This window comes from Strongylocentrotus purpuratus, unplaced genomic scaffold (genome assembly GCF_000002235.5).
Source record: "Strongylocentrotus purpuratus isolate Spur 01 unplaced genomic scaffold, Spur_5.0 spur5_scaffold_15, whole genome shotgun sequence".
Taxonomy (NCBI): Eukaryota; Metazoa; Echinodermata; class Echinoidea; order Camarodonta; family Strongylocentrotidae; genus Strongylocentrotus; species Strongylocentrotus purpuratus.
In genome coordinates, this window is record NW_022145600.1 from 31,504,442 (window position 1) to 31,531,917 (window position 27,476).

Consider the following 27,476-nt stretch of genomic DNA (forward strand, 5'->3'; position numbering starts at 1 on the left):
TAAGATCACTTTGAGATTAGGAGAAGTGTATTATGTAATGGGTATTTTAAATTGAATGGAACGTCTCAACTCAGTAAGCATGGCTGAGATTTGTAAAAGTTGTTTTTACAAAAATGATTCGGGTGAATAATAGTGCTTATTCAAACAAATATTCGCATCAATTTGAATCACAATCATTATTTGTCGCTTAATCCCTTTTAATGACCATGTTTTCTTTTTCGTTTGCAAGGGGAGAAGAAGATATGTCACGTTAAAGACATCATAAAGATCAGTGTTGTATGCGTATATATTATACACAGGCCAGTAACAGCTATGTAGCTTGTAAATTTGTAAGAGGGAAAATGCTGATTGAAATGATAATGATGAAATAGCAAATAATTGAGGAGTATCATAGGTACCAATTCAATGGATATTTGTATAAAAAAGAGCCCCCGTCAGTAATAAAAGAGCCCCTTGAGAAGGCTCACGGGGGCTCTTTTTCGGGGGAAGAGCCCCCGTGGACAAAAATTTAATTTGAGCCCTGGTTAGATGGTATTAAGAAAATTGCGGAAATAGAGCAGGTAGCTATTCAATAATTGTGAATGAAAACAACGATTGAGCATTAGATGATAGCTGCATAGTTTAAGGACTGCATTGTTTTGACAAGCATGGTCAAGATGTGTCTACTTTCGTGTTTCTCGAGATTTTGTTGTTGTTGTTACTCTACCATAATAATGCTCATCAACATTTAAATGTCCAGATCACCTGCATTTGCAATATTCTTCAAAAGACTCATCTAGTGTTAAATGGCTATGCTCACTCATGCATGAATGGTATGATTCAAATTGCAGCATCTTAGAGAGGGTTAATTTATGTTTATTTTGATATATGAAAGATAGTTTATATAAAACATTTATTTGAAAATGATAATCATAAATAGTGTCCACTTTCTTTTCTTTTTTTTGCTGAGTGTACTTTAGTTTGATTGAATAACATTGTATTATCAATGGCTTAGTTTTATCATTTTCCTCACCATCGCTTTACACACAACGAGCAATTGACTAACATAAATCTTTAAAGATATATGAATTAAATTAATGCACGCAAACTTCTTCATATTACCGTTTGAAACAACCTCTTCGTCCTAACAACATTATGCGTGTACTAAACAAGGGAAAACGCAGCAGTCTTGCATCAAAATGAACGAAAAGTGCGGGATTCAGTCAATTATATAAAATCTTACCATTAGTAGGCGCTGTATATGAATATATTTTTATATAGACTGAGTCACTAAGGACGTGACTACGGATATAGGAAAATGCAGCAAAAATACCAACCAGCATTTTCTTTTATATACATGCATAGATTAAAAAAAGAAAAGTAGATTCCTGAAGCGTCGCTAGAGGGGGTGTTACTTCAAACTTTTCTGTTCACTTTAGAGCCAAAGCGGTTTATCTTTTTGTTTAGCTTTTATCAAAACAATTTCACGTGAATTTCTATTCTTTTTCTTTCGCTTTGAGATTGGCACATTATGGACGTCTGAAGCAATTACTGCAAAAAGGTGTGATTATTGCGTGTTTAATGCTTGTATTTCGTCCGTCCGAAGCCAGACCGACGTTAAAGTGTGAATGCTAACGGCCCTTTGGTTCTAAACAGACGTTTTTTACAGTATAGAAGCCAATCATTATAATGCAAACAAAAATTTTAAGGGGGGGGGGGCGAATTTAGCCCCCCCCCCCCCATTAAATGGAGGGAAACATCTCTTCCTCGCTTTTAGTGCCTCTGGAAAACAGTTTCCACAGCCGTAACTCTTTAAACAAAAAAAGCATTTTAGAGCACTTCCAAGCTGATAGCTTTATATAATCCCAAATCCTTTATTATCTTGCATGGGGGGGGGGGGGGGCAAATCGTATTTGCACCTCTTTCACTCTTTGATAGAAGGAAACATCTGCTCTATGCTTATGGTGAATTGTCTGGACGGTGTTTTTTCATCAGTTTTTGTTTTATAGTTTTAAGAAACTGCATTGGAAGGAGTGTAGCAACCGAGCGAGAAAACGTTATAGAGCACCATTGAAAAGGCTTACTACATAATCGAGTATATGCAGATGATTATTACGCACATCGTTCTTAAATTCGAAAGAGAAACTTGACACAGACGACCAGATGTGAGTATGGTAGGGCAGTCCTCCCCCCCACCTCCTTATGAAAATTAATTTGCATAGATTACAGACATCCGGTTCAAATCCGTGATAAGGCGTTCCGGTACCGTCCTGGGGTCTTTGGGGCTTCCCCACCTATATACTAAACACTTTAAATGTTCTTTCGAAATCTCAACCTAAGGCGGTTTCAACAGCCTTGTACGTGACCTTTTGAAATGAGCGAACATGACGTTTTATATTAACATGATTTCTATGGGACATTCAATTCGAGTCAATTTCAATTCGAGTCAATTTCAATTCGAGTCAATTTCGAGTCAACACTTTGTTGGAAACTTTGAGGGGAAACTTGTACATGATGACGTATACGACATACTGGTCTGAACGATTCAAATCATCAGTGTTAACTGGTAAGACATTCCAGGCAGAACGTTATTTATATTTTCCATCTTCTTCTTCTTCTTCTTCTATATGGAGGCGAGTAGGCTCGGTCGGTAAAGCGTCTACCTGTCGAACCAAAGATCGTGGGTTCGAATCCAACGCAGATGGATGATAGAAGCATGTCTTGTGTGTTAACGTGCCCCTCCCCTGTTTGCTCAAGGAGATGATTTGATTTTCCCGGTATAGAACCCATTGCACTATTTGTGTAAGAGTAGGGGAAAACCCCGGTGTTGTCTTTCCTTTCCGAAACTTGATTGGTCAGTTATCGTCAGCAATCATGTTTGTCTCTACCAATCAAACGCTTCCATTGTATCCACGTGATCCAATGATCCACATCAGGTTGCACTTCTTTAATTACATGGAGATGAATGTTTGCTCTCTAGGTTGTAAGTGCAAGATGGGTTTCCGGAGTAGCAGGAATTGAAATCATTTTTAACAAGTTATATGTCCGCAGACAAAAGTGGAAGAGCTGCTTATAGGCCTATGTTGCAAGGAGATTGATATCTTGTTCATTATATATGGTTCCAGCTTGCAAAACTCAAGGACTGTAAAAGGTATTCCATCTTCTTCTTTTTTATTCCTCTCCTTTTTCTTCTTCTTCTTCTTCTTCTCCTCCTCTTCCTCCTCCTCCTTCTTCTTCTTCTTCTTCTTCTTCTTCTTCTTCTTCTTCTTCTTCTACTTCTTCTTCTTCTTCTTCTTCTTCCTCTTCTTCTTCTTCTTCTTCTTCTTCTTCTTCTTCTTCTTCTTCTTCTTCTTCTTCTTCTTCTTCTTCTTCTTCTTCTTCTTCGTCTAATGCGACGATGAATGCGATATTGTGTTAATAATATTAATGTTACTATTTGATTATTCATCAGTTTTGAATTGTACGAGTTGATTTCAAATATGTAACAATGACATTTAATTAGTAAAGAATGTACACCATTGTGAAATATGGAATAATTAAGTTAAATTAAAAAAAAAAAGTTGATCGAGGACTGTCATAATAAATGACCTATTCTTCAATTGCTTTTGCCGAACCTACATGAAGGAAAATAATTTACTCGATCGCAATTAACTCAAGGGCAATTTCAATACCCATGTTCAGATTACGTAATACGTCTTTGCCAAGTTCTCAAAGTTCAACAGGTGACGCACAAGGATTTTGAAATGGTGTTATAGGTTGAAGTAGTCACGGAGGCTGTTCACACCGGCAGAGATAGCGCGCGCCAGACCGCGCTATCTCCGCGGTTTGGAAGGTACAACGTCGTTTCGGTCCGCCCAACAGCGAGCCACGGCGAGCCAACACTGGAGCACCTCTTGGGGTGGTCCACGAGAGATAGCGCGGGCTAGCGCGCGCTAGAAAAAAGGGGGTGCTACGATAGACCGCGCTATCTCATTGCGGTGTGAACAGCCTCACGGACACGCTATCGGTTTAGCAGTTCATCTTACATGTCACCTTGATTGACATCGAGAAACTAAGACTAAGTGACGTTGTCAAAAGGATATTTGATCTATGTAAATACCATCGAATGATTTTTACTAGTCAAATACATGTAGAAAGAGAGGTTCCGTGAATTGATGTCAGAATACTAAAAGTCTCGTCATGATTGCTGTGCGTATTTGATCAGGATGTTTAAGCTAATCTTGAGCTTCGGTATGGGCATCGTATGTCAAGAGAACATGGCTATAATTCAATCTGGATTGTTTATTATGCAGTACCAGGCGCGTACGCAGGGGGGTGTTTGGGGGGTTAAACCCTCCCCTTTGGTATTTTTATGTGTATAAACCCCCCTTAAAAAAATCCCATAATTTTTTTAAAATTTATTTTTTAATAATAATAAAAAAATTAAAAAAATTATTCCCATGGCTGACCTAAAAAAGACGACATTACCCCCACCCCCAACGGAGCAAAATGTCAAATTTTCAAATTTCGAGACCAAAGAAAAGAAAAAGTGTCCTCTTACCCCCCCCCCCCCCCCCGCTTATTCAGCGGCTGGCTGAGTCGATACGAAATTTTCGACCCGATTTAAAAATGTTAACCCCCCCCCCCCTTGAAAAAATCCTGCGTACGCGCCTGTGCAGTACATTTATTGTTTGAACTAGTAAAATAAAAACCACCTCACAAAAACCTGCTGGAAATCATCTTCAATAAAAACCACAACTCTCATGTGCACATAGTGGCACATTGACATGGTGTCGGGCCTACTTACCTCGATTTCCTTATCTTATATGCCCATTATTCACACCCTAAACATTTCTACCAAAATCGTTCGATACATGTCATTCATTTGTAATCTTGGACATTCAGTGTAAGTTTTGTTGGATTCTGTGAGAATTTATTTTCTATCATTACCAGAACGCAAGCTTCTCGTAGGCCTCATTGTATCATCATGGCAGAAACGATGACAGGTACGTTCACCGCATTGACATTAATTTATTACCAGGGCTCTGTTTCGTAAAGCTTAGCTCATCAATAACAGTTATATTTCTTTAGAAATATGTCCTCACAATTATTCAAATTCAATTATTTCATTAGCTTATGTTACAAACCTTGTACATATTATGTTAATGTTAATTATGGGTATGCGCAGAGGACTTAATTGTAAAAGGGTGGATTTGTTATAAAAAAATGATGATATTAGAGCGCTAATTAAGAGGTCAATATCGTTATTGTTATTATTATTAGTAGTATTGTTATTGTTGTTGTTGATGTTTTTGTTGCTGTGTTTCTATTATCATTTTTATCATTATTATTATTATCCTTTTTATTATTTTAGTTATTACTATTACCATAGTAATTATCATTAAAGAAATATGGCTGATAATAATAAGTAAATGAATGCACACACACAAAAAGAAGGAAATAAATCGTATTGGTTCTCTGACGAAGACCTGAATTTGTAATCTGTTTTCCTGAGTAGCCTATTTTATTGTTCTTCTTTTCGTTGTTGTTCTTCATGTCCATTAACTACTAGTACTACATACAAATATGCATGCTGACCAATAGCGCACTTCTATTATCATTTTGTCTATGAGAATAATGATGATGATGATAATACTGATATTGATGATGAAAATGGTGAATATAATAATAATAACATTTCTTTTAAAAATAATGATTACAACAACATACAAAATAATGGTAATAATAACTGTTATCTTAAAGCCCCACTGTCCTACTTGTAGCTACTTGCTCCCTCTATATAGAAAACTTTCCAAATCGGTGCCTGTTGGTCCCCCATGATCCTCCATTTCTTATGTTATTTGAGAGCTGAGTTGATGAGATAGCCACCTGTCAGTGACCTCGCTGTGTGGTCTAATCCCTCCTAGCCACACTAGCGTTGATAAGCTGTAACTATCATTGTTATTATCATTATCATCATCGTTATCTTTTTAAATTCTTAGTTTCATCACAAACATTATTGTTTCACTTGTCTTCAACAGGAGTCGTAATCGCATTGACAGTTCTCTGTAGTACCATCCTTGCATTTGTCGTTTTCATCATTACCTTGTTGGTGTGTATGAAGGCGAAAAGGTATCGTAACCTCGATGAGGAAGCTGACGACGAGCACGAAACCAAACATAAAAATACGAGTTCGAAAAGCCCAGCAACACGACGGGAAGCCTGGAGAGGGAACTCTGATGAACGAGGAGACCCCCGTTTTGCCATGGCGCGGGAGAAAACTCTCATTAAAGTTGTGCTACGAGATCAGATAGAATCTGATACACATTCACAAAGGTGGTACCTTGATGACGAGTTACCAAATGTCGTAGCATGATTCAGCGAACAATTAAGTACTTTCAATATTCTAAGCACAAGAGACCAGTCAAACTTGGCTTTTCCTTGGCAATTTGACATTTTGAGTGTCCGTGAGGGAGGGGTTGACTGCTACCTCTTGATGCTTCGACACCGAACAATGTTTTGAAATTATTATGATCACAGTCTTCACAGATGATCCGATTACAGGCCTTCTCAGGACAAAGTTTACGAGGAAGGGAAATATCTTAGCAATGGAAGGTTGCCAGCTTCGACAACTAGTAGTTATCAATGGCCTACCAGTTCCTTTTGTTACATCTTGCTATTTCAAACGTAGAATGACGTGTCGAATACATAAAACTAGTAATTGTTGGGGCTATAACTAAAAGGTTATCGAGTATATATATATATAAGCTATTATTAAGGCCCTTGGTGTGTCAGGCATGTAGGTTAGCAACAAGGTGCAGTTTGAAAATGTATAATAGGGCTATACAGATCAATATCAGATTAAGTTACCATGTGGGAAATTTAACGAAATTGGCCAGTGCATAAGTATTGAGAACATAGACATTATTTTGACACATTTTCAGGAGGCTGTCGCCTCTTTTTCGAAAATATAAACCTTCCAGTGTCTAAAATACATACAACCCTTTACTTAAAAAAAAAGTTGTTTCCACACCAAAATACACTTGATAAGAGGTAAAATGGGGCATCTCGTTGCAAAAAATACTAGTGCACCTCGTCCCCTCCCCCGTCTATGCTGGTCGAGTATTGTTTTGTTTTTTTCTTTTTCTCGGATGTGCCTTTACTCGGAAAATTGATTTGGAAATGATGATGTTGGAAGCTGATACACAATCGGAGCTCCTTTTGTTTAGATATAGAAGAATATAATAATAAACAAGAAAAGAGATCTGAAAAGTTGACCAATGAAATATTTAGAGAAAAGAGAGAGAAAGGCCATGCGAAACTCTTTCTAATTACGTAATGTATGTTCATTCACCTTGATGAATCTTGCCACAGATTGTAAACAAAATCTTTTCACTATTTAATTTTATTTAAGTTGTTTTTCTGATAGCGATTTAGAATAACTATTTGCTTTGTCATTAAAAAAAATTGCTTTTATTAATTGTGAAGGCTCATTTACATTTTTTTACCGACACCTACTACCAATGATCATTTTATATTGAAGATTTTTTTAAAAATTGAATCTCCATTCAACCAATGTGCTAAGAAAATATGAGCGTGTCGGTAATTAAGCAATCTACTCATAATACAAATGACTTTAAAGGGAAGGTTGAGTTCTGGGAAGAAGGTCAAAATCATTTGTGAGCGTTATCATTGTATTATGCAAGCGTAGAAGAACATCAGACAAAAAATGTTTCCTGAAAAGCATGGCTCTTCAAATGCCTTAATATTCTAAATATGGCATGGAACTTCATACAAATCTTTATACCACATGTTCATGTAGTCTCGTATACATCTTTCTGTCTACAGTGCTTGTAACTTTACCAAGACTGGGCCAAATTTATCATCATTTTGAGGATTCCAGAACCTTGCAGTACACACCAATACTTATATGCTAGATGATCAACTTTTCTGATCGATTCCACAAAGTTTCTTTCACAATGCAATCGCAAGACCAGAACTCAACTTTCTTTGTAAGTCTCATCTCTGGGACTGGACTGTCGTTATCCGACAGTTATATATGTGTGTGAAATAGTATTCCCTGTTCATTTTCTTATTTTTTTAACGAGAATTAAAGAAATGATTGATGTCAATCGAAATCGAAATCGAAATGAATAACCTAATAATATTTCACATTGTCTGTATTCATCTGCAGCTCCACCACGGTAAAGTCATTTAAAATGAACTTGTACACACATTATAATAAAAGGAATGATTATGGGAAATCTGAAGAAGCTAATATTTCTATCATTTTGTTATTTTGCTTAGCTAAGTCATATAATATTTTAAATATTCTTTTTAATATAGCCAGGGGGTCTACATTTTTAATACAAGCTATAAGCTTTTCATTAAACCCCTCAAATTAAACCGTTATTTTGTTGTTCTAGTTCTCAACCTGTTCATTAAATCAAGGAATTTTCCCTCATAAGCTTGAATAATTTTGTGTAAAACGAATGAATGAATGAATAAATAAATAAATAAATAAATAAACATATTTCAAACTCTCCGAAATCTGTTTTTTGTACTTATGAGAATGGAAAAAGGGCATCTGTTGAAGGATTAGGGGCGAGTACCAGATTTTAATAGGGGCATTATCAGAGGTGAAAAGAAGGCATTTATGAAAATGGGAAGGGACTGATATAAAAAAAAAGGAAAAAAAGGGCATTTATCTGAAGGAGTAAAAGAAATTATTAGAAATAAAAAGGGGACACGTGTCAAAATAAAAGGGGCACTTATTAGAAGGGGAAAGGGAACTGCTGGAAAAGGAAAAGAGCACTTTTCAAACGTAAAAAGTGACACTTTCGGGTAGCTTGGAAAAGTGGGAGGGGGGCACTATACCCCCACCATCACTCCCCATGTGAGTGCCACCTCTGAGCACAAAGCTTTAAAGTGCATGTCTTTATTTCCCAATCTGTTTTGTTTTCTTATTTTGCTTTGTTTTCCTTTTGATGTCTTTCTTCTTTTCCCTCTCTATGTGTTTGGCAAATGTTCCCTTTAGTTCTCTTTTTTCCCTTTTTTCTCTGGTCTCTTTCTTAACATTATTTGTATCTCCCCTCTCTCTCTCTCTCTCTCTCTCTCTCTCTCTCTCTCTCTCTCTCTCTCTCCCTCTTCTCACTCTGTCACGTGCACTAATTGGCACCCCTTCATGAAAAGGTTGGTCCGAGGAGGAAGCAAACAAATACGGGAGGGGGGGGGGGGGTTCTGAAATCGAACAAAGAAGAAAGTCATGAATATTGACATTCGAGCTTAATGTGTTTTTACATTAGCAAGCTAACGTAACGACAATCGGCTTCCCGACCAGTTTTCAATTCGGAGTCAGGATCAAGGAAAATACCCTTAAACGCGTACTTCCGGATTTCGACTGAGTAAAAGTATAACCCCCCGCATGTTAAGCAAGTAAAGAACATATGCCATTATATATATTTTGTAACTCATGATGGCATAGCCATTTTGATATGGCTTTGCCATGATCGATAAGTGAGAAAATGTTATTCTTTTATTTTGTGTAGACACCTTTTATAGTTCTCCTTGTAGGGCCTACGCATTACACATCAGGACGAACTTGACAAGGGGAAAGTTATTTATCCCGAATGTCAATTTTCATTACTTTCTTATTTGTTCGATTACTGGAATCCCCCGGATATGTTTGCTTCCACTTAGACCAACTTTTTAACGAAGGGTTGCCTATCAGTGCACGGTGAAAGAGTGAGGGAGAAAAAATGGTTTTATTGGAATTAATCGAGAACTTCCCTTCGCTGGTGTGTAGCGTGGAATCTGCGAATGGGCCAAGCTAGCAAGCACAATTGACAAGTTTTACAGTTAAATGTAATATCCTAAGAATAAATGTCACAAATAAACCTATGAGGTGCTAGTATTAGGGTAAACGAAGAATCCGTTACGGGTTAAACAAGACAACAACGCTACTTTTTACTCTGGAGTCTGGAGAATGACGCATAGCGTCTCTAAATGCCGAATTTATATTACACAAAATTGACTGGCTAACGCTCACCAAAATCAGTACAATGTCAATACCAGTAGGTAAGTGAAGTACAAATTATGTATGAAAATAATTACATATCCAATAAAGATCGGTAGGTTGGCGATCACATTCGTGTAGCTTATTAAAAAAAACTTTAATCAAAAGTATTAGTTGGAAGCCGAACAATGGCAACGCAGCTCGGCAGAGAGGCCGCCGCGGCGGTATATACGGTCGATAATAGAGGGCGCAAAACAAACTAACTCGGAGAAAAATGGCTGACATTTGTACCCTGGAACACGCAACATTGAAGGTATTTAAACTCATTATATCTGTTCGTATGTAGATTTCAATGCAGGGAATGAGCCTAAAGGCATGTTTACAAATTTAGGTATTGCTATTGATGACTTTCATAGTACAAATGTAATGATTTTTAGTTGAAAATATGCAGTGCGTATTGAGGGCGGTTGAGGTACTGTGGACTCCACTTGCACTGTATGCACTCTTTAGTGTTGTGGATCAATTTGTAAACACACCCATCGATCCCCCTATATCGACCCCCACAGAGACGCACGTAAACAAAATGGTAAGATTAGGAATAGGAGGCACAACCAGATATTTTCGAAAGATCAAACATTTTGTTTGGATTCTGCAAGAAATGCCAGCTCCTGACAGATAAAGATCTAGAATTGCAGAACATGTACTTTACTTTCTCGGCTATGATTTTCCCTCATAATTGAAAAGTAGGCTAAAGCAGGTTTTGTTATTGAATTGAAAAAATCTCCCTGACCTAACAGTTAGGCTTCACCCTGGTTGAGTAAATTAAGGAGGGGGTTTTCGGCCACTTAAGACAAAATCCTATTTTTTGGACTCTTTACTTCCTATTTATTATCATTTCTTGTTCAAATCATGAAGCAAATATTATTATTTAAACAAAAAACGAATCCCAGAAAGAAATCACGAATTGCCATGATAATATTCATTTCAATTTTCACTGTTTCGGAGGCAGTTATCGGCATAGTGAACCAGTTTTCGGTCGCATGTACAAAGTCAATAGGAAGCGCGCGTGCGCGCCGTGCATTTCCATGCTGATCTATAGCACCAGGCGCGGATCCAGGATTTCTTAGGGGAGTGGGCCCAACTTTTTTTTTTTTTTTGCTCCCGAAAATTTGAAAAACGCGCCGGCCAAAAATTCGCTCAGGGGGGGGGGGGGGGGGGGGGGGGGGGGGGGGGGGGGGTAGTGAGCACATTTTTTTTTTTTTGATTCTTAAAAAAATTTCAATTTGCACCCCCCCCCCCCCTTGAGCGCCAGGGGGGGGGGGGGGCCCAACCCCCAAAAAAGGTAAAAATCACGTGATTTTACATGATTTTTTTCTCAAGGGGGGGGGGGGGGCCGGGCCCCCCCGGCCCCCCCCTGGATCCGCCACTGTATAGCACTAGCAGGCGGAGCAGGTATCCCACGCCAGAGCTCCCCAGAGCTCGCCATGCTGAAAACTAGTTCTGCAGCTGCAGTGATCGGAAATTGGAATCTGAATTAGACAGAGATATCGTGTGTGCATTGCGGTGTCCGGCTGCATTGATTTAATACATGCGATGAGATACTTTTGAGCCTGCGACTCACACAAAATCAGGTTCTAAATCTGAAAAATAGTTGAAATAAAGCTCATTTTATGGTACCCATATTTTTTACAGGCACGCGTAAGATACTTGATTTTTCAGATTCGGGTAGCGGGACTGCCGATTACATCGCTAAAATGTGATATTTTAGGATATATTTTCCATTGCAAATGTGGTTCTTCAGTGACTCTGGCATGGTATGGTATGTGTGGGATATGTGATATTATGCGATGTATTTTAAAGGAATTTTACCATGCATCCAACGGCCCGGCCGAAAACTGGTGATGGTCGATTACCCCCTCCTTTACTCTAGGCCTATAAAAAAGCTTGGCGCATGATATTCTTACATGTAAACTCCACGTCACATTTTCAAGAAAATGGCTGTGCCCATTTCATGCTAAAAGGCATTAAATCATTCCAAGAAATCTTCATTATAATATCTCTTGTAGACTACATGTTTGTAAGATTTATTGTCCAATAAAAGGCAGAAATTCATCTTGTTTTTCAGAATACCTACACTTATTCTTTGGGGTTAGTTCTCTTTAAATTAAGGGTCTGTAGGATTGCTGCAGCACAGTTAGTGAGAGCAGAGAGTATTATTCATTAAGCCTACATCCACTTTACAAGCTTGGATTACAATCATTACAATGATAACGTTGCAGGAATTGCGAATTGAATTGAAAGGAATTTGTTTTCAAGTGAAATAGAAACACTGCATTGGTGTTGAGGACGATTTTTAATAATTTCATAACTTAATAAGGCTCTGCGGTTTAGGAATCAAGCAACAACAACAAAAAAAGGATAAAAAAGGAATTTGTGAAGAAAACAGATGTTTTGTGGCCAGACAGATTGTGCAACATGATTTGATGAAAGGAAGTATACTGTGCTGCACATCAAGACAAGTATTCATGTATGAGTTGCATTTGGCATGGACTATACCTGAACATTACAGCAGTATGCCACGTTAATCTTCTCCAACATGCATGTCTGAATTGGAATTGGGGATCTGCCGATTGTAAATCTAGTCCAAATTCTTTTTGTATTAAAAGCAGAAAATCAGAGACACAAATAAGAAAAAATAGAAACCACAACTTTTACAATTTAAGTGTCTTACCGGTACACATTGCATGAAGCATGTAAAAATAGTCCTGCACAGTTGACAAAATATAGACAAGTGAAGAAGAAACGATGAAACAACCGTAGGGGTCTAGGGGATTCATGATATATGAAATTTTGGCTATGAGCTGAAAATTATAAGGGTTACTTGTCAAAGGCTTATCGTCGATAATTTGAATACATGTATTTTTTTATTTCCCATGTTTTTTTCATTTTTTATATTTTTATATTTTTCTTTTTTCATTTTTTAAATATTTTTTTATTGGGTACTCAAGGAAAACATAAAATCCATCTGGCTATCACAATCATGTACAGGAATGTGAAATGACAAAAACATCATGAAGTCCACTACAACTCAAATATATATTTTTTTAAATGGAGGCTTAACCTGTTATGCTTAGCGCTGCAAGTTTTTTCATTGTTACTTCTTCACTTGTCGATACATATAATGTACATACATTATGTACGTACATATAAGGTACACATATAATGTACACATATACAGTGTACATGTGTACACATAGGATATTGAGTTGTGCAGTGCTTCATCTTCTTTTTGTGTTTAATTTTTGTTTTTCTTCCTTAAACATTTATTCTCTGCATTGACTCCTTAACAGGTTCCATATGAGAACCTCAACAAGAACTTCCGGAACTGTCAGAAGGTCATCGATAGAGAGGTGGCACATGTTATGCAGGTTAGAAAGGAAATCCCTGGATACATGCAGGAGAACTATTGAGTAGATAAGGAGGCTTGTCAGAGGGATATTCTTTCATATTTTGTATACATTGAAATAGGTTTTAAACACTCAGGGTTAATGGCAAAAAGAGATGAAGATAATCTGTCGTCTTGCAAACTTACAAGTTTTCTCTTGCAAACTTACAAGTTGCATTTTAAGGATTTAAGCCTGTTCAGATATGATTTGGTAAACTGATGCATTAAAAAAATAGTGGTCCACCTGCACACACCCCCAGTATAGTCCGATAATACTCTGTAAAGAGGTCTGTTCTCAAAAGGAAGAAGAAGAAGAAGAAAAAAGATGCTTTACATTTCTGAATTGGAGCTCAATAAATTTACATAGGATCTATGTTGCATGCAGTTGCCTTTCATTGGTACGTTTAGAAAACAATGCCTCTGCTTAAACCAAGTCATATCTGAACAAACCTTTAGACATATATTGTAATTTTAATGCATGTGAAAAATGTGCATCACAGATATGAATATTATCGTTCTTATATATTGTTTTCTCAACTTAACATGTGCAACTTTACATGTTTTCTTCATAGTGCTGCACACAAATGACATAGCCGGGTGCGATGAAAAACAATTTAAGCATAAACACATGACTTGAATACAGGTTTGCCGTTGGCTACATTCTTGAACCTGGTTTATTACAGGTTACTAATGATCTGGAGAAATGTCTAGATGGCAAGGAACCTACTGTTGGGGTTGTAGTCACCCTTCTTGATTCGGTTGTGGACAAGCTGACAGTACTAAAGAGAAAGGTAAAGTATTCAAAAATATGACATCGAGAAGAGTATTATACAGAAGGGTGTATACAGTTATCAACTAAATTATTCATACTCTTACACAGTTTTGTGCAAAATGTGAAGTATGTGAAAAAATTGATTCACCCCGATTTATGTTTCTCGAGAATCTGACATGTTAAAGCTTACATCTATAATCATTCAACTACATGTAAGGCCCTAATACAACCAGTCCACCTTTCATTCTTGAGTTATGAAAAAAAAAAAAAAAAAAAAAATTTACAATGAGTATGGATAAATCAGTTGTAAACTGCATAACAAGTGGCATCCACCCTGTCCCCAGGGGCCCTTGGGCACCCGGCCAACAAACATGACGCATATATTGAGTTACTGAGGAGGATGTACTTGTACATGTAAATGTAATGCCTTGATAGAAAACTCATCAGAAACAAAGTAAACCTTGAATGATGAGGATCTTCAATGATGTCTATTACATCTGCTATCTCTACATTACAGGTGTGGCATTTACGTTGGCACTCATTTGAAACAAATTCTATATTTTCTATATTTCAATATGCAGCCATGAATTAGATAAACCAGCTAACATTTCAAATATTAGTAACTGTAATATATGTTCAATCTGATTATTTCAGGATGCATAAATGTCTTTGGTTAATTTTTTGGTGATAAATCCAAATTATAGATAAATGGTATTTTGTGCTGACTAGTACCATCAACTCTAGTATGAGTAGTCTTTAATGCCCTTTTTGTCTTTGTTGACGTACAGGCTGCAGAGGCGATAGCACTGGAGGAAGAGAGTGCCCAGGCCTGTAAGAAACGCCTTGCGCACCTTAAGGAGCACGATACCACAACGGGTAGTGCCCTCTCGCAGTGGAAGAAGAAGAGGATAGACCGAATGCTGGTTGAATACTTCCTGAGGGCGGGTTACTACGAGACAGCTGTCAAGCTAGCACGCCATTCTCAAATCGAGGTACATTAACAAACGCTTTAAGCTACCATGTATATTAACAGACTGTTGTACTGACAAAATTACACATCATACTACAGTCAAGCCTGCTTTAGTGATCACCTGTCTACAAAGACCAAATTTTAAATTTCCCTTGAAAGTGGTTTCTCATTGAAACATGTACGAAAGGAACCTGTCTACAAAGACCACTTTTTGTGTTTCCCTTGGGCGGTCGCTATAGACAGGTTTGACTGTATTACAAGAAAATACTTTTGTACCGGTAATCTATTTTTTCAGTTAATAATTCAAAGAAGTTATATATATTTATTCTTTGTTTTAACTAAGAGCTAAGCTGTCATGTGTGGGTTTGTCAGTGTAATGGAATAAAATTGAAAAGCACATAGTTGACCAAAGCACATCCTTATCCAAAGTGGATGGAGAGGAGAAAGGGGAAACTATGGATTAATGTCTTGCCAAAGGATGCTGGGATTTGACCCTTAACCTTTCGATTGTGCGCATTATTTTTTTTTATCTGATATGTGTCCTTTCTCTTTCCAGGAACTGACAAATATAGACCTGTTCCTAGTTTCCAAAGAAGTTGAAGAGTCTCTTATCAGAAGGGAAACAGCTCCGTGTTTACAATGGTGTCACAATAACAAGACCAAGCTTAGAAGAATAAAGGTAACATTTTATTATCATGGTTACACATGTATTTCATTTTGCTTCTGAACCTATTGTATCAGGCATTGATTATAACTTGCAATTTAGCTATCATGCAAAAATGTGTGGTTTATCAAACTGATAGTGATACAATTGTTGCCATAAAAGTTACTCTTATTTGTGTTGCTTTGATGAACCACCTGAGGTGGGGAGCAAAACTTTGGTTATACCCTCACGTGGAGCATTGATTCAACAGAAATGTATGCTTAAAGCCTATCTGCACTAGTTTGGCCAGGAGGGATTAGACCTCCTTGTGTGGTCCCTGGCAGGTGATTATCTCATCAAATCAGCTCTCAATTAACATAAGAAAAAGGGGACCATGGGGGATCAACGGGTACGGCTTAGGCATTGTTGGCTGTATAGAGGGCGCAAGTAGCTACAAGTAGTGCAGTCCTGCTTTATGTGAAGGAGGAGATAACATACAAAGCTGTGAATGTTTGATATATAGTCTACTGATAAGACCTCAATATAGTCTAGCAGCCAGACCCCCATTTTTTGATCAGATACAGAGAGTACTCTGTACTCCTTGTAAATAGATTGAAATCTTGTCACCTTAGGGCTTCAAATACAAATGGAATACAATAAACTGTGACCTACGTGATTATTATGTTAAGAGAGTTTTTATAACAGTGTTTATAACGAGGATCCACTGAATACCCCCATTTTGGGCATTATTTTGTTGGGGGTGTCCGTACTTCAAGACGTCCGTCTGTACGCCCCGTTCTCATGATCACGTTATTTGAAGAACCGATTGATGGATTCCCACCAAACTTGGGTCATATAGTATCTTGCAGAGCTTATGAACTGATTAGATTTTAGGGTCATCAGGTCAAAGATCAAAGGGTCATACATGTTTATGAAAAATAGCTTGTAATCACGATATTCTGAGAACCTGTAAATGAATTACAATCAAACTTGAATTTTAAAATTTCCTTCGGTTTTGGTTTGTAAAAGTCAAAGATCTATCTAGTTATTCATTTTTTATTCCATCTATTTCTCTTGTAGAGCACATTAGAGGTCAACCTACGGACGCAGGAGTTCATTGAGTTGATACGATGTGAGTTCCGTGTGGAGGCAGTCAGGCATGCAAGGAAGTATTTTGGTTCTCTGGACGGGGAACAGATCAAGAAGATCATGGTTCTTCTGGCATTCCCATCCAATCCAAACATATCAGAATACAAAGTGAGTAAAAATGTCAGGAGTGTGGATCTCATATAGAATACAAGTAAAAGATTTATGGAACGACTGGGTGATGTGAGACCAAAGAGCAGGAAATTGTGCTAGTATCTTGGAATAATGGAAGAAATAGTCCCACGACATATCTGTTCTTGCTCTTCCTTGCATAAGATTTCAGGAAGTTGTTGTGATGTTTTGTTTGTTTGCTTTATTGTTTTTGTTGTTGTTTTTGGCTAGTTTAAACCAGCTATTTACTGCATCATAACAATTCAGAATAGTGCTGAGGCAAGTCCTCTTGAAGTGCTTTTATATAAGAACTCAAAATTGTATGAATTTAATTTATATAAAACAAGATGATTTATTCATTATTTATTTGGCAAGTCAAGAAAACAGTGAACGAATTTTTTTAATAGAAGAGTTAGAAGTGAGTTACACGGCGGGACATTATCAGCCATTATGCTATGAATGAGTAATCAGAAATATTGCACGGTAATTGATGCCATAGAATATAAGGTGAAACATTGGGCTAACTTGTACTTAACAAGCAAATAAGAAAGAACTCCTGTGATTCTGGCAATATCTGCCCAGATTCAGAGCTGATTTGATTCTTCTTGCCCTTGACGGCTTTTAGTACCCTGCTATTTCTGCTTCACCATTCATAGAAGTATTGGTAAACCACAATCCAGATTGTTTCCCCTCTTTTTGCAACCAACATTTGCATTTCAATTTGCTTTTCAATTTACATTTCAATTTACATCTACCTGCAGTTTGATAAATGCATGGCAAAGGGGTCTGTATTCATCATTTCTAGATACATGTGCAAATAAGTGTAATTAACTACTATCCAACATACAGAAACCCCTGTTCTGGTACCGTGATCCTTATAATTCATTTTTTATTTTTTCATAAACCATGCATTTGATGATTACCCTTTGATATCTACCTAATTACACAGGAACTGTTTGACGATCTACGATGGCAAAAACTGGTTGGTCAGTTCCGTGAGGAGAACTATAAGCTCTTCCAGTTCAACACGACACCAGTACTAACACTGACACTAGAGGCTGGTCTAGCAGCTATGAAGACACCGTATCCTTTCTAACTACTATTAACCTATTGATTATAGGATCAAGGTTTGTCCTCTATTCGGCCTGTCAGAGTGTTGCTTAAAGGTGAAATTCAAAGAAGATCACAAATATTTCAACTAATGTATCACTAGAAACTGGTAAGCTAACAGATGACCATCGTACAAGTTTTAGGTTAACTACATATCGGGTGATTTATAAAAATACAAATACAACCACCTCCATAGCAGCTGGGATCTACGAGAGATTCGCCGGAAAAATAACGATGTTTTAATGACGTCACTATATGGACCAACACTGCCCAAGCAGACGACATCCCATAGAGAATAAACATAATTGCAAAGCTATTATTTCTCAAATTATAATGATTTTAGTGTATATAAATGTAATGGCATGTCAAACCATTCAAAAGGGGATATGACCTGATTCTGATAACTAAAATCTTTTGCTTGTAAATATTCAGGATAGGGGTTAATTAACAATCAAAGAAACCAGACTTTCAAATTGAAACCCCCCCGGAATGATATTAAGGACGGCATTTGTTCCCTCTTGAAACGCCGAACATATCCCGGTGTGTGCAGCTGAATATACAATGGCGTCTTATTTTGTTTACAAGCGACAGATTCCTTTATTTTTGTATCGCTGCATTTTTCATCAAAATAAAGCCATGCGCGGGGTTTAGAGTGAGGCAATAGATTATACATTTAGCCTGACGGTAGTGAAGTAAGAGAAAGAACTCGAGAGAAGATGAAAACACAGGCACTGAAAATATGTGAGATGTCATGGGACATCGTCTGCTTGTGCAAGTCATGTCCATACTGTGATCTCACACATCTCAGCAGCGTTCGGAGAGCTCTTCAGGTGCTATGCCGGGGCTGTAATTAAGCGTTTTGTAATTTATGATAATCAGTACTTCGAATGTTTCCAAGCATGGAATTTTGATAACCTTGTCGAATCAAAGTTTCAACTTTGCAATAATGAAAATAAAGTTAGTTTTTAAAATCAATGAATATCTACTTTAAGGGGACCATTGGCAAATGTATATATTTATTATGTATGTTAAGGCTGTAATGCTGATATCCTGTGTTCAGAAAAGCAGAATCAGATATTTCTTGTCGTGAGATATTGCAAGGTGAAATACCTGAATTGCTCTGTAAACAAATGTAAAAGGTGACTTGCAAGTAGACTAAATGTAGTGTGGTAGACACACTAACATAAGATGAAGTGTGCACAGAAGCTGGAGTAGGCCTTCTAGATGTATATATATTTTTTTTACCTTAATGATCTATGATTATTAACCATTCAAATGTTTGATATAGTTTTCTTGTGGTGTTAAAAAGAAGGAAAACAATTATGATTTGCATGGAGAAACAGTAATTTTGAACTGATTCTAATGCCAATTTTAGGATTTCACAGTTTATTATCCTTTAAAAAACACTAGCACCTAATGGTGTAAGGTAACAGTACAATATTACATGCAGAAACAATTGCTCTGTCTGCCCATGCATTTGTTCTTGTTTTGTTCTTTTTTTTTTAGCTCTGCATCAAGTCATTGAGCAAAATTGCAAAATGTGCGCAAATGCTGTGAAAGGATGATTTCATTCCCTTCAAACTGTCACAAACCTGTTTATCACTTTCTGCTTTCATACAAATGAACGTATTACAAAGGCTAGATTGCCCTTTAAGAGAGGGATGTTTTCCTTGACTACAGTGATGTTTAGACAATGCTACACTGAGCATTCTAAGAATGCAGATTGCCCTGCGTGTAGCAAGAACCTGAATGAACTGGCCAAGAGCTTGCCATTTGCCCACTGTGCTCAGTCAAGACTAGTATGCTCATTATCAGGTATGGCAGATCGGTGCTTCTAAAGTTATTTTTTCCTTTCCTATCTCTTTATCACTCTCTTGTTCTGTCTTTTATCTTTATCAGAAATATACTTTAGTTATAAACTGTCTGCACTACTTGTAGCTACTTGCGCCCTCTATATAGCCAACAATGCCTAACAAGTGACTGTTGATCCCCCATGGTCCCCTTTTTCTGATGTTAATTGAGATCAGATTTGATGAGATAACCACCTGCCAGTGACCAGCAGGGTGGTCTAATCCATCCTGGCCAAACTTGTGCAGACAGACTTTAAATATATTAAAATGTAGAAGATGTAGTAGTAGTAGTAGAATGAGCAGTAAGAGTTACTGCCTTAGCAGTGGGAGGGGGGGGGGGGGTCCCAATTTCAAGTTACATTATGTGGAGCAAGGAACACTAAAGTACATTTATTGCATTGTTCATTCATATCATCTTAATGAGATAGTTCAGTAAGATTGATTAATGACTAGATGACGTTACAAACAAAAATTGAAGAATTGATTGAAAAATAACGAATGAGAAAATGAAAGAGGAAGTATTTTAGTGTTTTCAAGAGATGATGAACGAACAAAAAGGGGACATCCCCTTCACAAGTCAACTGCAAGTCAAGATGCATTGCACAATGTGCAAACCGCAATACATCAAATAAACCACATCATATTGTCTCAAAAAGCGTTGACTCTTGGGTCGTCTTGCCTTCTAAATTCATTATATTCATTGGCTTGGTGATGAGAATAACAAAGGAATCTTTAAAGACCTATAAATGAGATGATGAAAGAACAAAAAAGGGGAAATCCCCTTCACAAGTCAAGAGGTATTGCCCAATGTGCAAACCGCAATACATCAAATAAACCACATCATATTGTCTATGTTGAAATGTAGAAGCCTTGCCTTCTTAATTCATTTTTTTGACTGGCTTGGTAATGGGAATGAGAAAGGAGTCATTGGAGACTCATTAATGTTGTAATTGTCAAAGATAGAGAGAGAGAGAGAGAGAGGAATGCTTCTTTTGTCAAAGGTGGAAAAGGAAACAAAAATCGTCTTTGAATAGAGATATCCGCTGTAATTGATCCCTGGGGGGTAGTTTTATGAAGGAGATTCAAGAAACGACCCCCCAATGGAACAAATGTATAGACAAAATTACAAACATAGTTGAACCACAAAAGTAAGAAATGACAGGAAATTGAAACACCCTGAAATAATAACAAGGATGACAAAGGATTTTTTTGGTTTAAATCTCATCTAAGAACAAATAGTGTCATGTTTGTATGTGCAAAAGAATGAACACAGACCTTTGGTACGCTTGAGAAATGAAGGGGGCGTCAACAAGAATGGAACCGGATTCTAATTTCAAACGTCGCCTTAAGGACTGAACTGTTGTTAATGTTTTTTTAGTAATGTTGTTGCTCATATTATATTCTGAATGTTATTTCTCATAATTATGAGTAGGAAAAAAATCTCTCATTTCTGCAGAAGTGACTTCTATTTTCAGCTGTATTTGATGTTAATTTTGCTTTATGATTCTTAATCAACACGTTTGTAGGTGCTATTTCAAAAATATTTTTGGTTTTGTCCATGTTATTTACGAATATGAGCTGTGTGAGTCAGAATGATATCCTTGATAATAGTATCATACTGATACAGGAAAATCTGGTGTACTGAATATAATCAGTATAAATTTGTCAATATAACAACACCAGACAAATGTCATGCCGAGGTATTGAAAACAAATTTCAAACAAATTTATAACACATGTCTATATATGGGTTGTATTTAAATCTTGTTTTTAACTAGAAATAAACCCCAGGCAATTTAAAATGTGTTTTTGTAAACACTGCAAACCATTATATTGTCACTGGAGATGATGTATTTTGTTCTAATGGATGTTTACAGGTCATGTGATGAATGAGCACAACCCACCCATGATGCTACCCAATGGCTATGTGTATGGCGAAAAGGTATGATGTTTTAGAAAGTTAAATATGTACATACATGGAACCTAGTATCGAAATGTGACCATCCATCACAAAAGCAACACCAACTTGCAGTTTGATTTTCAGTGAGAGCTCAATGGCTCAATGGTCATGCAGAGATTGATGTGTTACTGTACTTCTTGACCCAGATTACTTGTCTCATGTATAATCTTCAATAGAGTGAGGTTTTGTATTGATACTAGAACATAATGATTGGCATGTACAAGTATCTTTTGTACACCGAGTTCAAGGATAATCAGATTATCCCTTTGTAGAAGCTTCTTCTTCAGTTGTAGTACAGGCCACCTGTTGCTTCTGTTTGACTATTGAGCTTAAAATCCTCCTTTTGTCCCTCTGCACAATACCCTGTGAGTCAGAGTGCTTCTATAGACTCCAAACTTTAGTTAATTAACCTTTCCTCAAAAGCACCATTTTTGGGGACTAGACTTCATTTATATTCTTATAGAGGGGGAGGAACACTCAATTCTGATGGATACATATACAGTCAAACCTGTATATAGCGACCGCCCAAGGGAAAAAACAAAAAGTGGCCTTTGTAGACAGATGATCTTTGTAGACAGGTTCCTTTAGTACATGTTTCAATGAGAAACAATTTTCGAAGTACACAAAAATGTGGTCTTTGTAGACTGGTGGTCACTAAAGCAGGTTTGACTGTATCATAATTTTGACAATATCTGCCTTTTCACATCGGACCTAAACTGAAAAATCACATCTGCTGATTTGTGGGTGGTTTTGGGGCGCTGGGTCACAAATATCTGGGATGCTTATTTTCAGTGTATTGCCCGATATCAGTAAGGTCCTGCCAGCCTTCATTTAAGGATTTTTAAGGCTTCAGATTATGAAGTCCAATATTATGGGACTTCAACATGTCTGGGCCTCTCTGTTCAGGCTTGTTAGGTTAAACCAAATGAAATATACTTGTAAATTAAGAGAATATTAATTATTCAGTTAAAAGGTAGATATTGATTTCTAGAGAACGTTTCGGTCCGATCGATTTTATGGTTAAAGATGATAATCTTAATATTTAATTTGTAAGATTTCTCACATGTCCCCCCCCCCCCAAACAAGTTCAATTACGTCCAATACCTGTCTCCCATCTAAAACAAATTGACTGTCATCATAACCTAAATTTTAACATTTTTGTCATTCTGAGCACTCATAGATATCTATCTTTTTCTTTTTGTCTCTACAGTCACTACTGAACTTTGCTGCTGATAACCACGGTCGAATTATATGTCCCAAGACGAAGAAAGTATACTCCATGGACGAGCTAGAGAAAGTATTTATCATGTGAGAGAGGCTTCAGGCAGACAGCTACAAATAGATAGATAGGTCGCTATTTTTTCCCAGTTTATTATTGCCAAGGCTGCATTTTGTTGGTGAAAGTCTTGACAAGTTTTAAAAAGATGGGTATTTTTATTGCAATATCACAAGGAGAGAGGAAACATTGTATGGTAGATGATGTGAGAAAAGTATTATCTCTGTTGGAAACTTGGAATAAGCACAGAGTTGGTTAAGAGTGAATTGTGCTGACTATTCAGGCTGCTAAATATTTATATGACCAATGCTCCACTTTGATAAGGAGATATGTGTGTATAATTTACTTACATTGTATTGGAGTGCAAGAACACCTTCATTTTGTATGTTTTTGCATCGAAGGTGGTGCCAGAGGCATTATGTTTTGGGTTGTTTGTCCGTCCATCCGTCTGTCCCACTTTTCATAACTCCAGAACCATTACACAGATTTTAACCAAACTTGGAGCAAGTACATCCAAGTATGCAAGCATAAACTGATTAGATTTAGAATGACAAAGGTCATAAAAATGTTTTAAAATGCCAGAAAATGGCTCATAACAGCATTAAGTTAACAAGAGTTATTAAGCAATTTAAACTAAACTTGGATGAAGTATGTATGAGCATGCAAATATGAACTGATTAGATTTTGAGTCGAAGAGGTCAAAAGTGAAAGATTAAAGGGTAATGAAAGTGTTAAAATTCCAAGATAATATCTTATTGCTATGATAACGTAACAATTATTTTTTTTCATAACATTTTTATTCATTTTATTTAACATAAAATATTTATATGTGTCTAAATGATATAAATGTCATTGACTCTGTGTGCAGTTACAGTGATAACACTGATCTCATTTGCAGTTTGGGGTGGGGAGTAACTAACAAGGAAGGTCAAATATTATAATAGGGCCTAACACTAGACAAGGAATGTGAGCCCCCCAAAGCACTGCGTTACGGTATAACTTGAACTATATAAGAGCAACTGCTGTCAGCCAAATTTTTGTAATTATGTAATGAATAACATGGTCATAAGTATTTTATGATCAAAATTTTGTGTGCTTCCTTCACATGTACATAGCAATGTATTAAATCAAAGCTCACATAAAAGTACATACATGTGTAAGCTGCCATCCACCACCATCATCATTCATTGTAAGATCACCATGATGGTGATCATGAAATGTGTTCCACTTTTGTGTATGTTGCATTCCACAAGGGATAATTATGGAGTATCTGGCCTCAGCGATGTGTATGACAGCAATTTGCCTGATTTTGTACACATTTGGCCCCATTCCACAAAACTTGTCATCAGTGACAAATGAGTTTTTGTTATAAGCTAGATAAATCCTTGGTTCTGATTGGTTATCATCAGATTTGTCAGTGGTTTTTTTCATTTGTCATTGAAATAAGGCTTTGTGAAATGGGTCCCAGATGTATGCAACTTTTTGAGACAGAAGTGCACTGTCATAATGTGCAGCACAGAATTTAGTAGAGTCCCTGTTAGAGACCCATTAAAAAAGAAGATTGAGTTCACAGATACAGAAAAGTTAGATAAGCATTTCTTACAAATTATTGATTTGTTTCAAACTTTTTTCATTCTGTTTCTCATATTTTTCTGCTTTCATACAAGTGAACGTATTACAATGGTTGGATTACCCTTGCATTTCAGATAAAATGTAGCACCCACATATTACTCTCTCTATTTTTTTCATGGGCATTATTATGTAAAGATTCTGAGATTTTTTTCTTTTGTTCGTGTAATGTTCCTTAATCAATAAATTTTTTATTAAAAAAAAGGAGACGACCGAAACACCTATTGTACAGAAAAACTGCATTTTTGGCTGGATTAAGACACCATGTTCCAAGACTCTTATAATTATCTAGAATTTCATTAGCTGAAATTTTATTCTGAATGCTTTAACAGAAACAAAAAGATTGAGTCCTACCAGAGTGCTGGTAATGGTGTGCAAGCTTTGCAGTGTATTTATTTTGTATTTATTCTAAGGTGTTAACTGGAGGTAGAAAGTAAAATTTGCCCTAGTTCTCATTTCTCAAATTAGACCAGTTTGAAGATAGCACATGTACAAAATGCCCCCCCCCCCTCCAAAAAAAAAAAAAAACCCCAAACCAAACCAAAGCTCTTTTAAACATGGAGAAGTTGCACTTGGTACATTTTTAGAACAATGTACTGATGGTGCACAAATGAACAATTATCACATAAACTTCATGGACATGTGTCCAGAATTTGTCTTGATGGCTTACACAGTTTTGTACAAATGACCTTTATCTATCTGCCAGTCCAAAGATAGTATTCCGGATTGGCTTATTGTTTGTTTAAAAAGAACATCACTTCTTTTTTCTTTGGTAGGCAGGAATAGGAATGCTTGACATGGCAGCAAATTATGTATTTTGGAGAGGTATTGAGCTGGTGTCGTTTGAACAGTTTTGATACTGTCAATACTTTGAACCAAATGCTACATGTAGCTAATACTTGCCTACAGTTTCCTATATTTAAAGTGTAAATGTATCTAGCTTCTTTTACCAAAAGTCAGTTGCTTTATAGTTGCTAATAATTTATATAAGCTTGTATTTGTTTTGTTCTTTGTTTGCTTCAAAGTTTGTATACCAATGTGGGTATAACTTGTATGTTACTGAATGTGAAATTTATATTGGATTAAGAATGACATGAAGCATGATGAATATATTTGGACGCGAGTCTTGTTCTTTGGTTACAGAGTTAAAAAACAACAACTATGGAATGATTCAAGTTGTAGGAGGCGCGATAGCTCAGTTGGTAGAGCAGTGGTCTCGTAATCCGGTGACCCCAGTTCGAAACGCAAGTCGATGCACTAGTACCCTTTGGTAAGACATTAATCCTCATTACCAGGTCCCTCGGAAAGTACCTAAAGCCGCCGGCCGCCTGGTTGCTTACTAACAAGCATTTATGCTTTCTTAGCAGCCAGGTATAAAATTAACCACCGGCACAATGTATGGGTTTAATTTGTGATCCTTGTTTAATACCTTATTACACATCTATGTGATGCTACAGATGGAGTTGTGGGGGTGAGGAGCTACATAAAATGATGAGTTTTTATTGCTTGCCTGTGTAAGACCCTTTGACTGCATTAGGGAGAGGATTTACAACCCTGTATCAAGAGGGAGGGGGGGGGGAATTCAATTCTTGAAAACAAAACAAAATATGTGGGAATAGCATGCATGACACCCCTTTCTGAAATATGTTTAAAGTTATGTAGGTTACTAGTAGTAATTATTGCTAGCTAGTTGTTCCTTTATGCCCATTCCTCGATTGATACTCTATGAATGCATATTTTATTTCCTCCCGTTTCACGTCATGTTCACACTGCTGACATATACAGTTAACAATTAAATTAACAAAGACCCAAATTCAACCAGTTCATCTTTCTTTGAGTTGCGAAAAACACACCAAAAAAGCCGTCAAATTTACAAGGGCTATGAATAATTTAGTTGTTGACTGTATGTAATTGACTAATAAAAAGCTAATTTTAAAACAAACAGGTAGTTTGTGTCTTCTTTTTTTATTTGCCTCTTTTTAATTTTAGATTGTAGATTTGTAATAGAAACATAATTCACTGACAATACTAAGGAGAGAGAGGAAAGTGTACTGATTACAGCCCTTGTGACAGTAAAATCCAACATTTTCCTATAACATGTACCAATATTAAAACATATGCAGATCACAATGTTCATAATATTGAATAATGTCGGACTGGTAGTTTGGCAAATATAGCAAGGTACATGATCCAAAGATCAATAGTAGATAATGTGGAGACGTTACATACATGTACATGTATTTATCGTGAACAAAGAGTTTTGTTGCATTCTAATGGCATTTCTTTTCATTGATCATCATTACAACATCGCTAAAATATATAGTCATGATTTTCTAACTCTATAGTTCTTATTTCCCCAATACCACTGAAATCATTTTACATGAAAAGCTCATGGTGACAAAAGTGAAGAACTGGGCTCTGTAACATGGATAAATTAGCAATTGGTTGATATTTTGCTAAGGATCACTCTGCAATCAATTATCTGCAAAAATTGACAAACTGCTTGTATATTAGATCTTTTTTTTTTTTAAATCAAAGTTTGGTAGACACACTCCTCCAAATTATGGGTATTGCAAATTTGTAGCTGGAGTT

At 36.7% G+C, this 27,476-nt stretch overlaps 1 protein-coding gene and 1 long non-coding RNA gene across 2 annotated transcripts; both read left to right on the top strand.

The window, feature by feature from the left end:
• The first annotated feature begins 2,690 nt into the window (after positions 1 to 2,690).
• LOC762403 lies at positions 2,691 to 6,492 on the top strand. Its single transcript, XR_970601.2, has 3 exons — positions 2,691 to 3,130; positions 4,912 to 4,964; positions 6,000 to 6,492. It is a non-coding gene; the product is annotated as an uncharacterized LOC762403 (long non-coding RNA).
• A 3,705-nt stretch (positions 6,493 to 10,197) lies between these two features.
• Positions 10,198 to 27,406, top strand: LOC583553 (E3 ubiquitin-protein transferase MAEA). Its single transcript, XM_030986199.1, has 10 exons — positions 10,198 to 10,286; positions 13,324 to 13,401; positions 14,102 to 14,209; positions 14,979 to 15,182; positions 15,717 to 15,839; positions 16,884 to 17,060; positions 18,010 to 18,143; positions 19,861 to 19,985; positions 21,897 to 21,961; positions 23,190 to 27,406. Exons 1-10 carry the CDS (start codon positions 10,248 to 10,250, stop codon positions 23,289 to 23,291), a joined length of 1,155 nt encoding a protein of 384 aa, XP_030842059.1. The 5' UTR covers positions 10,198 to 10,247; the 3' UTR covers positions 23,292 to 27,406.
• Positions 27,407 to 27,476: the final 70 nt, after the last annotated feature.